Raw genomic sequence first — 14,648 nt, forward strand, 5'->3', positions numbered from 1 at the left:
ACATCCTTCACTAGCAGTATGTGTTACTGATTATTTTACATATGCTCTAAATTCTCACCTAACTTTTAAGTAAGAGCTTCGTTTCTTTTAATCGCACATTTTACCTTCCACTCCCCTTAGATGTGAGATCTGTGGATTTACTTGTCGACAAAAGGCATCCCTTAATTGGCACATGAAGAAGCATGATGCAGACTCCTTCTACCAGTTTTCTTGCAATATCTGTGGCAAAAAATTTGAGAAGAAGGACAGCGTAGTGGCACACAAAGCAAAAAGCCACCCTGAGGTGCTGATTGCAGAAGCTCTGGCTGCCAATGCAGGCGCCCTCATCACCAGCACAGATATCCTGGGCACTAACCCAGAGTCCCTGACACAACCTGCAGATGGTCAGGGTCTTCCTCTTCTTCCTGAGCCCTTGGGAAATTCAACTTCTGGAGAGTGCCTGCTGCTAGAAGCTGAAGGGATGTCAAAGTCGTACTGCAGTGGGACAGAACGGGTGAGCCTGATGGCTGACGGAAAGATCTTTGTGGGAAGTGGCAGCAGTGGGGGCACTGAAGGGCTGGTCATGAACTCGGATATTCTCGGTGCTACCACAGAGGTTCTGATTGAAGATTCAGACTCTACTGGACCTTAGTGGAAAGGAAGACTTTGGACACTGGGACAGTTCAGACTTTGTATTTAAAAGATAAAAAGGACAAAAAAAAAATTTAAAGCATTTAAAATCTAGTAAAATAACTGAAGGGCCTGCTCTTTCCATTGTGGATCACAGCACACACAAACCCCATCCCAAGAGCTCCCTCTGTTCTCCCTCTTATAAAATTGATGTTGCCTTTAACAGAAAGGTAGACAAAAAGCAGCAGCAGCTCTAAAAGTGAGGGTTAATCCTCATACTCGGTTCCAGCCAGCAGCAGACTTCTGCTCAATTGGCAGATCCCCTTTCCAACCCATAACTCCGATGTGCTCTGGATCAGCTTTTGACTCAATAGTATACTACTGTCCTTTCAATCCTATCTTCTCCTCCACTGCTGCCCTATGGTTCTGGCTTCTACCCACTGCAACACACTTATCCTCAAATACTATATAATTCTAATCTCTGGAGGCTGGCAGCTTGACTTGGCACTTTAGGGCCCCTTAACAGGATGTGCTCTTAAAACAGCACATGTTTCTCACCCCTCTTTCTCCATTCCCCACTGGGTTTTGGAAAGGAAGGATACATGTGGACCACCTCCCTCCTCTTTGATCCCAGCACCTCATTCCCCCTCCCAGACCTTCATATGGCTCTTAATGGTGCTTATTTGCTTGGAAGCAGGCTCCCAAGAGGGAGGGGGCTGCCCTCTACACAGTCTTTTTGACTGTAAGATAGGGCTGTGTATTAGTGAGACAGTGAGAAAAGTCCCAGGCTAATGGCAGAAATTTGCACTTTGAACATGTGTGTTTTTGTGTTGTGGAACCTGAGATTCCTTATTTATTAATGGAAAGTCTGATTTTTTTGGGGGGGGGAGGGTCTTCGTTGCTATATTTTGTGGGGCTGGGAGAGATTAGATTATTCTGACATGGGATCCTTTCCACAAGAGGTACTTTGAAGGCAAGGTATAGGGTTGAAAAGCACAGCCAGCCTCTAAAATCATAGCTCTCCAGTGGCCTTTAAAGAAAGCTGGTCCTCAGCACTAACAAAATCACTACAATAGCCTAGTGCTTTTTTTTTTGGAAGCCTTCTTAGGGAAGGATAATGGGTTTGTGGTAACCAATGTGCTCTTTGAGATTTTAAGAGCATTGAGATTTAAGGAATTTTGAGGGGATGAGGATGGTTGTTCAGGTCTGAATTACAGATATGAGATTTTTTTTTTCTTGTGAATTTCCTTTTGTCTCTATCATTTCCTTTTATGTATCACCCTTCTTGCCTGTTGGTTGTTTTGGTTTGTTTTTTTGTTGTTGTTTTTGTTTTTTGCTTTGCTTTATCATTGGTTTGCGGCAGCTCCCTATTAGACACTGTTAGAGAAAGAACAAAGTGTAAGAGTCCTAAGTAAGTCAAAGAAAACTGCTGATTTGTTTCTCTTTTAGTAACACCTCAGAAAAGACTTCAGTAGACAAAGTTAGGCTATATGATAATGGCTTTGGCTTTCACCTGAAGTTCTGGAAATTACCACTTCCCTTCAGATAGATTTTCATGGGGTGTGGATTGCTTATTACTATACATGGGCGTTTTTGTACAAGCTTGTAACTCTCAAAAGACTAAAAACTTATTTTGACTGATTTTTAGAGTCTTAGAAGGGCAATTCCTATCCTATGTACCTCAGAAGCCAGAACTGAAAACTTACCCTATTTGTTTATTGTCAGAAATGTGTGATGGCTGTTGGAAAGAATGAAGTTTTGCTGAGAACAAAATAAGGAACAACTTGTTTTTCACAAACACTAAAACTACCAAATTTGTCAGTTTTCTCTTTGATTTATTTTTTCCAAAAGGGGGGTAACAATGTCATCTCTGAAAGAGGCTTACTGTACACCCACTAGTGTCGGTGGTTGGGATGCCAAGGAATAGGGAGTGAGACACCTATAGTAAATAGTCTTAAATGCACTATTGTTTCAGAGTGTTGCAGATCTGCCATCTCTCCAATGTGAGGGTAGAACATGGAATATGGATAGAAGGAATACAGAAAAGATAGAAGGGATGCAGAATATGCTTTCCTGCCCACAGCGAGGGGTTTGCAGTTTTAATTTGGTATGTTGATTAGATTTGAAAATACTAAGATGGATTGAGTGGGTCTACAACAAAGTTCCGTTTTATACTGTTTCACTAACTAGCATCTATATCCCACACTTACCTTTTTGTCTTTGTCACACCTAGACTTTGTCTTCATGAACTTCACTTGCACTGGTTAGTCATCAGATATTTTATCCACCTATACAAAAGCAAATTGCATTAAGGGGGGGAACGGCACTTCTCTGGGATGGGGGAATATGTTCTCCTTTGTATCACACTCCCCTCCCCATAAAACGCAACTAGGTAGTTCCAATTGGAAACTCCTATACTTCCCCTTTGTTGGGGGTGGGAGTCCTCTTTCACAGCTACCATTTGCTGACAATAAATTATTGTAGCAGTTTGCAATAAACTTTAAAATATTTTTCATGGAGTTTATATTTTTCCTTTTGAGAAAGGAATGCTAGCATAGTAAAGAGTCTATATAAGTAAACTATCTAAGCCCCATTTATGTTCTGCTCCCCCTGCCATTGTTTATTTCATTGTGTTTCCAAGGAGCTCTTTTAATCTTGAAAATCTGTATTTCATACTCTTTATAGTCTGATTTTGTTACCTTTTTAATAACTTGCCACGTCATATTCTCCAGCTTGAATTGGCATTTCTAAATTCTGATAATGTCATTGAGATGTCACTATTCGGTATTTCTAGAAGATGTACTTCTCCCTTGCTTGTGATTGCCCAGGGTTAATTTGAACAATCTTAATATGTTTCAGACAGTTTAGATACTGGCTAGGAGTACTGGGAATAAGAAAATTATTTAGGTATAGAAAGCATCCACATAGAGCACTTGAACCTCCTTTGTACCTGTTTGGAGGGAAAAAAAGTCATAAAATATGCTACCAACCTAAATAGGATTATTACAGTCTCATTGTTTGCAGTACCATTTTTCCTCCTGTCTTTCCCACTTTCCAATGTACTCAAGAAAATTGAAAAATTGTAATGGATCAATTGAAAATATTTTATTTCCTGAAAGCCTTTTTTGCCTATTGTAATGTGCAGGACCCTTCTCCTTTGATGAAAGAGATGGGTAGTTAAGATACCTGAATCTAGGTTGAAAAGGTTGTGTAAAAAGAAATTATAATAAAAGGGATACTTTGCTTTTCAGATCCTTGTTTTCTCTTCACCTAGGTAAGGCATACCCACAACAAGTATGTAAAGAAGAAAATAAAAGTTGTCCTCCTGGAAGCAACTTGTCTTCCTTGGTTCTACTGAGTTAAGTTATCCTATGGGTGAAACAATTGCTGCTAAATGAGAAAACAGTGCTCTTGGCACATTTCATATTCAGTATACCATTGTTTGCTGGTACACAACTGATTGCTTTTTCTGAGAATCAGGCACTTAACATTTGACTCAGTTTAGCTCTTGATGTTTAATGCTGGAATGCCATGTGATTCAGTTATCAACAAATTTAGAAACTTCTTTGATAGTAGTTTTCCACTAGAAAAAGTAGCCCTATATTGACCTAATAGAGGGGACATTAAGGTTGCTGTGAGATAATTCACTCTAATGATGATTTTTTTAAAAATCCTTAATAGCATATTAGACCAATGCTTCACAAGACCTGATATCTGTGTGGAGTCCTAACTCGTTTAACAATGGACACACAAAACTGTAATACTCTATAAACAGTCTCACTATAACAGCTTGGCTGGCCTCATATTTTCCCCATTACGTCTCTATTTATATTGTTAATCTATGTAAATTTGCTCCTGAAATAGTGTGCATTTCCACTCATTGCTAGCATCTGTGGTATGAAATAGTGAAATCTAATCAGTCCATTTAGGGATGAAACTTTTGAGACTATCCAATCAGCAGCATCCTGACTTAAATGCAATACTCTCCAAGCACCTTCTAAATCTTCTGTCCTCATTTCAAAGCCCAGCACATTCTCTTATTTTGTTAAGCATGTGGTATGACTGGGACAGGGAAGAAGAAAAAGCATGTTGTCACTTGAGTGAGACTGCCTAAGAAATGTTACCAGGTTGGGGTTGGGTGTTTCCTCTGGAAGAGAACAGGCCTAAACAGTACTTTCTACATCTGTGGCTACCATGTTTGAGATCAGAGATACTTCCTTAGTTGATTTTTTAACCAAGTATAAATTAACTTTTAAAAATACCGAAAGGATCAAAAGTGAAAAGATGTTGCATTTTTAAAGAACCTATTTCACATTACCTTTCCTTGCACAAAATATGAAACTATATAAAGAAATATTTACCCCAGAATTACTCTAATCAATGAAGTTGCTTTAAAGCCTTTAGCAGAGTCTCTGTCTAACCCTTGGTAGGTATTTGATAAATGGCATCTACATGAATAATAATATTTTTTGACCACTTCATCAGGCCAAGAAAAGAAAAAGACATGGGGAGCATAAGGGAGGATGATGATATAGTGAGCTTGATTTTATACATATAAAATAGATTACATTAGGCAGGGATGTCCTGAGGATTAGCGTGATAGTGACTTTGTTGCTAAGTACATAAAGCAAAACAATGACATAAAAACAAGTGTGCTAAGTACTGAGTGGAGGAGAGAGATGGAGGCAGACGCTGCAGGGGAAAAAAAAAAAAGGCTGATTAAAAAGGGCCCTTTGATTCCACAGGCACAAAAATCCACAGCCAGGAATTTGCTGCCACCTCTGAGTCAGGCAGGGGGTGGGGGTGCACAATCCCATTAGAGAATGCCCAGTGGATTTAGTCTGTGAGAGTCACATTTCTTATTTGGACCAGTGTAGACAGAAGCAAACCCAGCTCACTTGTTTCTTGGGACAGTTAGGGGATGGCTTTTGCAGAGCATTCACCACGGACCCCTCGCCGACGGGACCTCTGTAGCCGTTCCATTTGGCTAGCAAGGAAGATTCGTTCAGACCTGACTGCCCTTATGGAATCTTATGTAAGTCGTCTATTTTCCCATCATGTCTTCTGACCCAGCTCCTTAACATCATATTCCAGACCCACAACCAATTATGAAAGCCCTAATCACAGTCATTCATGTATTGGATGCCTATTATTTGACATGGCCCTTTCTAAGCTCATGTGAGCTTATTACTGCCTTCCTCCATGATGCTTAGGAGACATGTTCCTTGAATGAGAAAATATATATGGTGGTGTAGGTAGGATTGGCTCTGTGTCTTGAAGGCTGTTCCTAATTGGCCTGAATTCTGAATTCTTCCAGAATAGATTAACCTTGGGCCCTCTAAGTTTGTGTACTTCACAGGCATTGTTATAAATTTTTGAGCGGTGTAAATGAAAGGTTTATATGATTTGGCAGAAGAACAGTGTGAATATGGAAGAAATTTTTAAATCCAAACAATACCTATATAATATTAGCCACCCACTTTTCAGTATTACACACCAAAAGTGTCCTAGTATCTGAGTGAAAAAATAAACTATCAAAATAAACCCCTGGAAGACTCCTGGGAAACTTGTGAAATTGTCAAATTCTGAAGGTGTTCTGGGCTGGTTTTCTGATATAGGGGATCCCTATCAGTCTCTACCTTAGGCTTACCTTGGAAATACTCCAGACTACTGTGGAAAGTTCTGGAATTTTGTTCTCTGAGAATTGGTTTATCTTTGAACAACCTTGTCAGTTAGAAATTAGACTCTGATTACCTTTTCTTTTGAAAAATGTAAAAATGTAATTCCTCTTTTTTTTTTTTTTTTTAAGAATTGATCTCACATTCAGAGTGGGCAGTGGGAATAAGGAGATTGGGAAATTCTAAAATAGCTACTTTAGGGTTTCCTAGATTTGGCTAGTGTCTTCATGTATGTTTAAAATACTTGAACTCTCCAGTATGATTAAATATTTCAGTTTCTATAAAAGAGTCGAAAATCTTCTAAATTAGTAGTGTATTCCACCATTAGAACTTAATGAAAGCAAAACTTTCTTCCAGAAAAAATGCAGATATTCCATATTGGATCTTCTAAAGTCCAGTTATGAATCCCAAGTAGAGTTTCTGTTCTGGACATTTTATTTTTCTTTACAACTTGAATCCTTGACCAATGAGGTGAATGAGGTTTTATATGTGATTTTAAATAATATTGTTGAGGTGATCACAGCAGATTATGCCATGTTTCCTGTGACTTTGGGCAGGTGAAGCATCAGGGCCTGAACAAGAATGTCAACCTGGACTCTGTGGATGGTGTGCCAGTAGCAAGCACTGATCAGTGGAGTGAGCTGACAGAGGCAGAGAGACTCCAAGAGAACCTCCAAGCTTACCGTACCTTCCATGTTATGTTGGCCAGGCTTTTAGAAGACCAGCAGGTACATTTTACTCCAACGCAAGGTGACTTCCATCAAGCCATACATACCATTCTGCTCCAAGTTTCGGCCTTCACCTACCAGCTAGAGGAGTTAATGGTGCTCCTGGAGCACAAGATCCCCCCAAATGAGTCTGACGGGATGCCAGTTATTGGAGATGGTGGTCTCTTTGAGAAGAAGCTGTGGGGCCTAAAGGTGCTGCGAGAGCTTTCACAGTGGACTGTGAGGTCCATCCATGACCTTCGTGTCATTTCTTCCCATCAGACGGGGATCCCAGCACATGAGAGCCAATATGTTGCTAAGGACAAGAAGATGTAGCAGTTAGCCTTCTCTGTCTTCCTTGCTCTCTGTTCTGATGGAATATACATAGTTTTCTGGGGCCTCATTTTCCCATCTTCAGTTTTTGAAAACCTTTTAAGACCACCAGCATTTCCGTCAAGTAGGATTGGAGAGACAGACAAATGGGTAGAGAGGTTTACATAGTTTGGGGTGTGGGTGTGGGTGTGGGTGTGGGTGTGGGTGTAAGACAATGGGAGCAGGGACACCATCCTTCCACCTTGGTGTTCTAATCATTCTACCCACTAAGTAACCTTTACCATTGTTTAACAACATTACAGATAGAAGAGAGAAATCTCAAACTCTAGTTCTGGAAGATTTCTGATTAGACTAGACCAATGAATGGACTCTGTACAGTCATTCATACTCTTAGATAATAAAAATAATAATAGCCAACACTTATGGAGTCGCTGCTGTATTAAGGCAGTGAACCAGAGGTCTTACATATATTATGTATAACCTGTACAGCAACTCGTGAGGAAGGTGGTGTCATTCATCTCTGATGAAAAAACAAACTCACAGAGACCATTAAGGTCGTGCAGTGCCAAGTGACATACTAAGTTTGAACCCAGATCCTCACTGTAAAGCCGATGTACCTTTTACTTTAGAGGCTTGATCATGAAACTGTCACTGCCCTTCTGTCTCAGAGGGTTGGAAGGCGTAATCATCTATGTACAGTATCGTCCACACTAAAGAAGCCCTTACACACTCTGAGCAGCAATTTTTAGTGTTAAAGGCAATTTTCGTTCCCATGCTTAGCAAAGAAGAGAAAAGCTGGAGATCGTAGATCCCATTTCAAAGATGAGGCCTACAAGACTTCTGAACCTTAGCAGTTGAAAATGTGCAGTAATACAGCCTGGTTGAAAGTGTCTGCTGATGTTCTTGGATATTGGGTTGGGCACAGCCTATACCAGCTTACCTCACATTCACTATAATTAGCAATCCAGGGATATAGATCCAAGCATTTGTAGATGATGGGTGGAATTCGACCCAAGTTAAAAAGTCACAGGACTGTCACTTCACATTCTCTGAACTTAGTCATGAGGAGAGGGTGAGGCCCGCTTTTCCCACTGGGAATGCCAGAGAGTCTGCAGCAATATATAGCAAAGGCTCCAGGGGATGAAAAGCCAGTAAGTATGGACACGAATGGAAAAGGCAAGGCCTATGTTCTAATGGTACATATGTGATAGGTAATATTTAACCTGTCATTAAAACCCAAGATCTTAGATTGGGGACCTCAATTTTATTAGTCAAGGTGTCTTTACTCTTAAGTGAACCATGAGTCAGAAGGGCCTAGCTCCCATAGGTCACTTGAGGTGAGGATGGGTGACTTGTATCCTTCCCCATGTGGGTTCATGTCCAAATTCCATGAAGTCAATGTTGTGAAAGTTCAAGGGAAGTAAGGCTCTGCCTTCTTAGAATGCATTTATGGAAATATGGGTGTACGTGTGTGTAAAAGATCAATAGTAGGTTGGAATTACAATCCCTGGGTTTAAGTATTGGGGAAATCAGTGAAGGCCAGAAATAGTTTCCAGGAGGAAACAGGAGTTGTGTCATAGAGGTTGGCTGAGTACAAATAGGAAGAAATCATAAAGAAGGAAACCGAAGAGTTGGCTGCTAGAAAAAAACTTGGGCAATAATAAACATTGGGGCCCTGGCTGCCAGCAGAGGCATGTTTGGCTTTATTTCATTGGTAATATGGGTATAGATACATAGTTACCCAATAAATGTTGTTTGTTTCATTCAAGCTTTTCCTAATTTAAATGGTTTCTTCTGCCTACCAGCATTTTCAACTAATAATATATCTGCTTGCTTTGTAAAGCTCTTAGATTTATGCGAATGATCCATTTGCTTAATAAAAGTGTGAATAAAATTTCTTTATGGGGGAATAACTGATCGTGAACTTTCTGGATATAAAATAAGTGACCCTTTTCCAAGTGTTTTTATCGTCAGCAGATGTGACAGAGTGGACATCTGCAGAAGTGTCAGAAACCAGCAGAGCTTGGTTTAAGCTCTGCTCAGTGGCCTCTGGAGGAATATTTATGTATAAGAGGCAGATTTGAAATGGCAGCAGGTCTGGGAAAGGTACAAGCTTTAACTTGGAGGACATAGCAGGCTATCTATATTTCAGTCAGCTCACAGAAGCAGGAAATCTTTACCAAGTGCATTTCTCAGCACTGTGCTAAGAGCTGGGTATTAGTTTCTCCTTCAAGAAACTTCTAAGTGCCTGAAGAGAGAAGCATGAAGAAACCCCTTAGAAAAAGACAAAGGGAAAATGAGTACTTAGCCATGTAACAAAAGCAAACACTCATGGGATCTAAATGTTAAGCATTGCATTGTGTTTACCTGAAATGGATAAGTCAAATTGAATAAGGTACTGGCAATGGGCCATTGGTCCATTGTTCTAGGTGTGTGTTTTATGATACTGATAAGAGATAACAACTACACTGCAGAAGTATATGTTTTAAGGATCCACAATCCAAAAGAGATTTTTGTTCTTTAGATTTTATTCCCTTGGTTCTTAGATCTCTATGTGGGTAGAATATCTGGGAAAATCAATTGATATAACTATATAGAGTTATACTTATGATGTGCATTAAATTTAGCTCCAAGCCTGTAATTCTACAGCCTCCAGGAAAGTCCTCTCTGCAGGGAGAGATTGTTTTCCTGAGTCCATCAAAGAATCGCATGCATGAGAGCTGATAAATTTTTCTTGCATTAAAAAGGTTATTTGAGAAAGGCTTGCAAAATTAGCACAAACCTGATGGCCAAGCATTGAATAACATTAGTTTTAAGATAATCAGGTACAAGGGAAGTGAGAGTTTTAATAAAAGTGGAAAGCCATAGCCCTGACATTGCTGTTATTTTGGGCTGCTATGGATGAAAGCCCAATGGATGACTCATTGTGACCACTGGTCAGATAGGGAGAGAACAAGTATTTCAGGGTGACATATCTGAAAAGTGGCTTGAAATGACTTTTGCTTCTGAATCCCCAGCTTCTCACTGGGTACCCAAGCATCGTCTCTCTCTATAAAGGAATAAAACAAAGATGTAGGAAGAGAAAGACCTCCACCAGAATGGGGAAGGGATTGGTGAAGAGGAAGGGGAGGGAGTAGAATCTAGACTTGATTTCAGTTGATGTGTGTGTGTGTGTGTGTGTATGATACCAATGTGGTGTTTAGTGCAGGGCATTTTTTTTTAAAGGAATAATTTGGCCTCCCGCCTCATCTCACCCTCCACCTCAAGCCTCAGACCTAAGAATGAACCCTCTGAATATTGGACAGTTAAAAAGGGAAAAGTGGTAAAAAAAAAAAAAAAAAAAAAAAAAAAAAAAACTTCAATAGAACTCAGGACAACAGATAAAAACCAAGCAAAAAGATAATTTGACTATTTGATGAAATGTGTATGGGGTGTGAAAAACCTGTCTGCTTTGTAATTCATGACAAAATATATATCTCAAGTCAATCTATTTTTAGCACATAGGAAATAAAAGATGCAAGAATGGCTAACAATAAAGTTCTCTTCTCAGCAAGACCATGAGTAGCTTCTTTTATTTCTGTGTCTTTGGATGAACAGGGGGAATTTCAAGTGATTTCAACATTGGATGAAATGTAATCCTCCAGCCAGGGCCAGGCTCAATGAAGCGTGCTGGGTAAATCTCCATGATGCCAGGCCACTGGGCAAAACTCCCAGGCCCAGTCAACCTAGAAAAGGTTGATTGGCCCTACACCATCAGACAATGCTGCTTTTCCTTTGGATATGTAGTCCTATCAACTAGCCTGCAAATGAGGATTTCCTTGTATGTAGTTTAATTTCAAATATATGATCCCCAGTCTAACCTTTGACTGAAAGAAAAAACCCTTGCATAGCCCATGTCTTGTTAGTTTAGAAGTAGAAATTGTGGAAAATCACATAGGGAAAAATTTGAAAAGTTGCTGAGAGATTTTGTATTTCTATCCACATAGTCAAGATGGTATGAGGGCTGGGATTGTAACTCAGGGATAGAGCGCTTACTGAGCATGTGTGAGGCACTGGGTTTGATCCTCAGCACCACATAAAATAAATAAAGGTATTGTGTCCATTTACAACTAAAAAAAATTTTTTTAAAAAAGATAGTATGAAAGGATCATGCATTTATTTACCATATTAGGCAGCTCTGTGCCATTTAATCCTTTGAGATGCTACCTCCCCCAAATGAGGGAAATGACAATGAGCATCAATTTGCCCAAGTTCATTCCTCTAGCGTTTGACAGGAAGGAATTCTAATACTGGCTTCAAAGTTCACCCTATGACGTGGGATACGTAGAAAGCAAGCTCATCTGACTCTAAAATCCATTCTCTCTCTTGGGAATTCAGTTTTCCTTAGATAAAGACAGTGCAGACTTGTGTTAAACCTTGCTCTGTAACAAAGTAACTAAGTTTCCAAACTGGGACAGGTCTGAGCTTCCTCATTCGTAGAATGGAAATGATGAAAAATAACTAGTTTCCCAGTTGTTACATAGTTCAGACAAATTAAGTATCTGAAACAACTTATAAATGACACACAAACATCAAGTCTATTTCATGTCTCAAGTAACCTGGATTCAGGTTAGACTGGATTGAGGAGTGGGCTCAATAGAGAATGCCATTTGCTTCCCAGGATGGACCTGGCCATAGCCTAGACTTTGCCCTGTTGGCCTTTGGTCAGTCTCACAGTCTCCAGGAATCATCCCCCTTCTTGGAAAGTTGAGGCCCAGGCTGTTCACTGAATCCAGAAGATGGCTTTCACAGTAGGTGGGGTCAGACAAGTCCTGGAAAAGCCTGGCAGGCTCTAGAGAGAGCCAAAGAAACAAGCAAACCCCTGTGTTTAGACCTAGAATCATCCATGTACTCAACATCCTCCACTTAATACAGGAAGGAAAATAAACTTCATTTAATTCAATTTCTTCATTAAACAATACAAAGAGTCCAAAGAAGTTGGAAATCTGCCCAGGTTTTCCAGCTAGAAAGTGGAAGAATGAGAATTGCAGTATAAGTCTGTGGTTCCCCGATTGCACACCCATGCTTCTTAAACTGACTGCACCAGGAATCATCTTGTATCTCTATTTATGTCCTTGCTCTCTGGCATCCAATGCCTTCTTGCTACCTTACCTCTAATGAGTCTTTGGAAGCTTTAAGACTCTGGAGTTCCAAACTCTTTGGAATCCTTCAGCGCTCTAGCAACTCATGACCCAAACTTCTTTTGCAGCCCCAAATCTCACCTGTACCCTAAACTGATGGTACTATATCCCATACCTCACCTGGTATGATGGAGAAGAGGGACACATTCTGAGGTAATGGCTAAATATGCTATTCCTTCTAGGGTATGTGTCATTTAAAGAAAGCCCCCAGGGAAAATGTAAAAAAAAAAATAATAATAATATGCTGAGGCAGGGTCTTCAGATCAGATCAACTTTTATGCCACACCAGTAAGCAAAGGGTTAGGACTAGTTTCTTTTCTTACCTAACAATACCTGACCCCTGTTCCCAAAGCTTGAGGTGGCAGAGGGTTGGGGTTATAAAAATATTAACTTGAGAGGTCACTGGACAAAAAGCCAGTATTCCCAATCTGATTCCAAACTCTAAAGCTCAATCTTCTGGAAGTTACCTTCCTCACTCTAACCAAATTAATCAGAAATACATATCGACATCTACTTTGAGCCAATACTAAGAATACAGAAATAAATAATAATGATATTATAAGCACATGGTGCACAAATGATGGAGGCAGAAGATGGGAAACAACCCTTGGATCAGCAAGCTTTCCTTTATTCTGCAGAGAAGTCAATCCATCTGGCTTGGGAGAGCTCATTTTCTGGGTATGGGAAATGGTCCCCAGGTTACAGAAGGAGGCTGGGCTTTATAGTTTACAATGAGGGTGAATTAATCATTGGAGACTACGATCATGCAGTTTGGACAGTCACGACTAAATTTTGCAGGTTAAAATTGTAACTCAGGAAGGGAGTTGTAAAAAGTTTGAAACTTATTGTCACTGGGAAAAGCTCACAATCTGGTGTTCACTTATTTCTGAGACTCATTGTTACCCATGACTTCACTATTTGCTCTTCTCCTTCCAGGACTCATTGGAATGGGAAAGGGTGAAAGTCCAGGAACCAGTGTTTTGGTATTCACCTCCTCCCTTCACGACCCATTGTGGTTGGGAAGGAGTAAATATTTATTTTTGGTGGAGATGCTGGGGATGAGCCTGGGATGGGATGAAAGTCTGCTTTTTCCCTCTGGGACCATTATTACTGGGAAAGGATGTACTAGAAGAGGTTTAATGCTTGGTTAATTTCCCTTCCCCCCTCCTGAGTTACACTGTCCCTCCATTTTTCCCAGGGAGCTGTCTTGTAGGAATATTATTTTTTATAACCCTTCAGATATTAGCATAATGAGTTCAATTTCATCCACAGTTCCTTTTCTTTTTCTTTCCTCCTCTATCACCTTTGATTCCGTTTCTCTTCTACTGTTCTCATTTCTACTTTCTCCATTTTTTATATTCCTTACTTATTTCTAGCTTCTACATATGAGAGAAGACACTCAACCCTTGACTATCTGAGTCAGGCTTATTTCACTTAGAATGATGTTCTCTGGTTCCACCCATTTACCAGCAAATGCCATTCTTCCTTATGGCAGAGTAGAACTCTGGGGTGTGTGTGTGTGTGTGTGTGTGTGTGTGTGTGTGTGTGTGTGATGTTTTCTTTACCAATTTGCACTAATAAAAAAAGAAAAGAAAAATGATAAGGTGCAAGAAAATAATACTAGCAAATATGCATACAGTATTTACTATGTGCCAGGCATTGTTCTAATTACTTTATGTGTATTAATTACATATTCCTCACAAGAATCCTGTGAGGCAGGTGTGAAGATTCTTATTTTACAAATAAAGACATGTACTCGAAACACAGCCTCTTGGAAAAACAACAGGTGCACAACCAACTCTGGTTTGTAGTTGATATGGATGACAAAGAGCGGTGGGGGCACAAAGGACGGAAGGAGAGAGAAAGCATTTCTTCAAAGAGGCAGTTTGGAAGTCACGGACTGAGTTGTGCAGGTTAAAATTGTGCAGGTTAGGGAGGGGCAGGCAAGAACTTTGCAATTAGAAGCAGCAGGACTTGTCCGGGCTTGGCTACTAGAAGGCATGGGGCATGTCGGGGACCATTTGGCATTACCAAATCTCAGGGTTCTTTGAGCGCTACAGTAGAAGACAAGACTGGAGGAGGGGGCCAGGACACCTTGAGGAGAGGATCAGTGAAAGGAATTTGAAAATGGGGTGTATTGG

General features: G+C 40.1%; 2 protein-coding genes across 2 annotated transcripts in view; both read left to right on the forward strand.

The window, feature by feature from the left end:
- The window catches only part of Zfp91 (ZFP91 zinc finger protein, atypical E3 ubiquitin ligase), a gene marked incomplete at its 5' end in the record, with an annotated part of 29,037 nt that extends 25,178 nt beyond the window's left edge, over nucleotides 1–3,859 (forward strand). Inside the window, one exon of the mRNA XM_015506624.1 lies at nucleotides 121–3,859. Within this exon, the coding sequence (XP_015362110.1) occupies nucleotides 121–631 (511 nt within the window). The remainder of the gene's footprint in view (nucleotides 1–120) is intronic.
- A 225-nt stretch (nucleotides 3,860–4,084) lies between these two features.
- On the forward strand, nucleotides 4,085–10,880 carry Cntf (ciliary neurotrophic factor). Its single transcript, XM_015477982.2, has 2 exons — nucleotides 4,085–5,644; nucleotides 6,845–10,880. Exons 1-2 carry the CDS (start codon nucleotides 5,531–5,533, stop codon nucleotides 7,328–7,330), a joined length of 600 nt encoding a protein of 199 aa, XP_015333468.1. The 5' UTR covers nucleotides 4,085–5,530; the 3' UTR covers nucleotides 7,331–10,880.
- Nucleotides 10,881–14,648: the final 3,768 nt, after the last annotated feature.

This window comes from Marmota marmota, unplaced genomic scaffold, assembly GCF_001458135.2.
Source record: "Marmota marmota marmota unplaced genomic scaffold, marMar, whole genome shotgun sequence".
Taxonomy (NCBI): domain Eukaryota; kingdom Metazoa; phylum Chordata; class Mammalia; order Rodentia; family Sciuridae; genus Marmota; species Marmota marmota.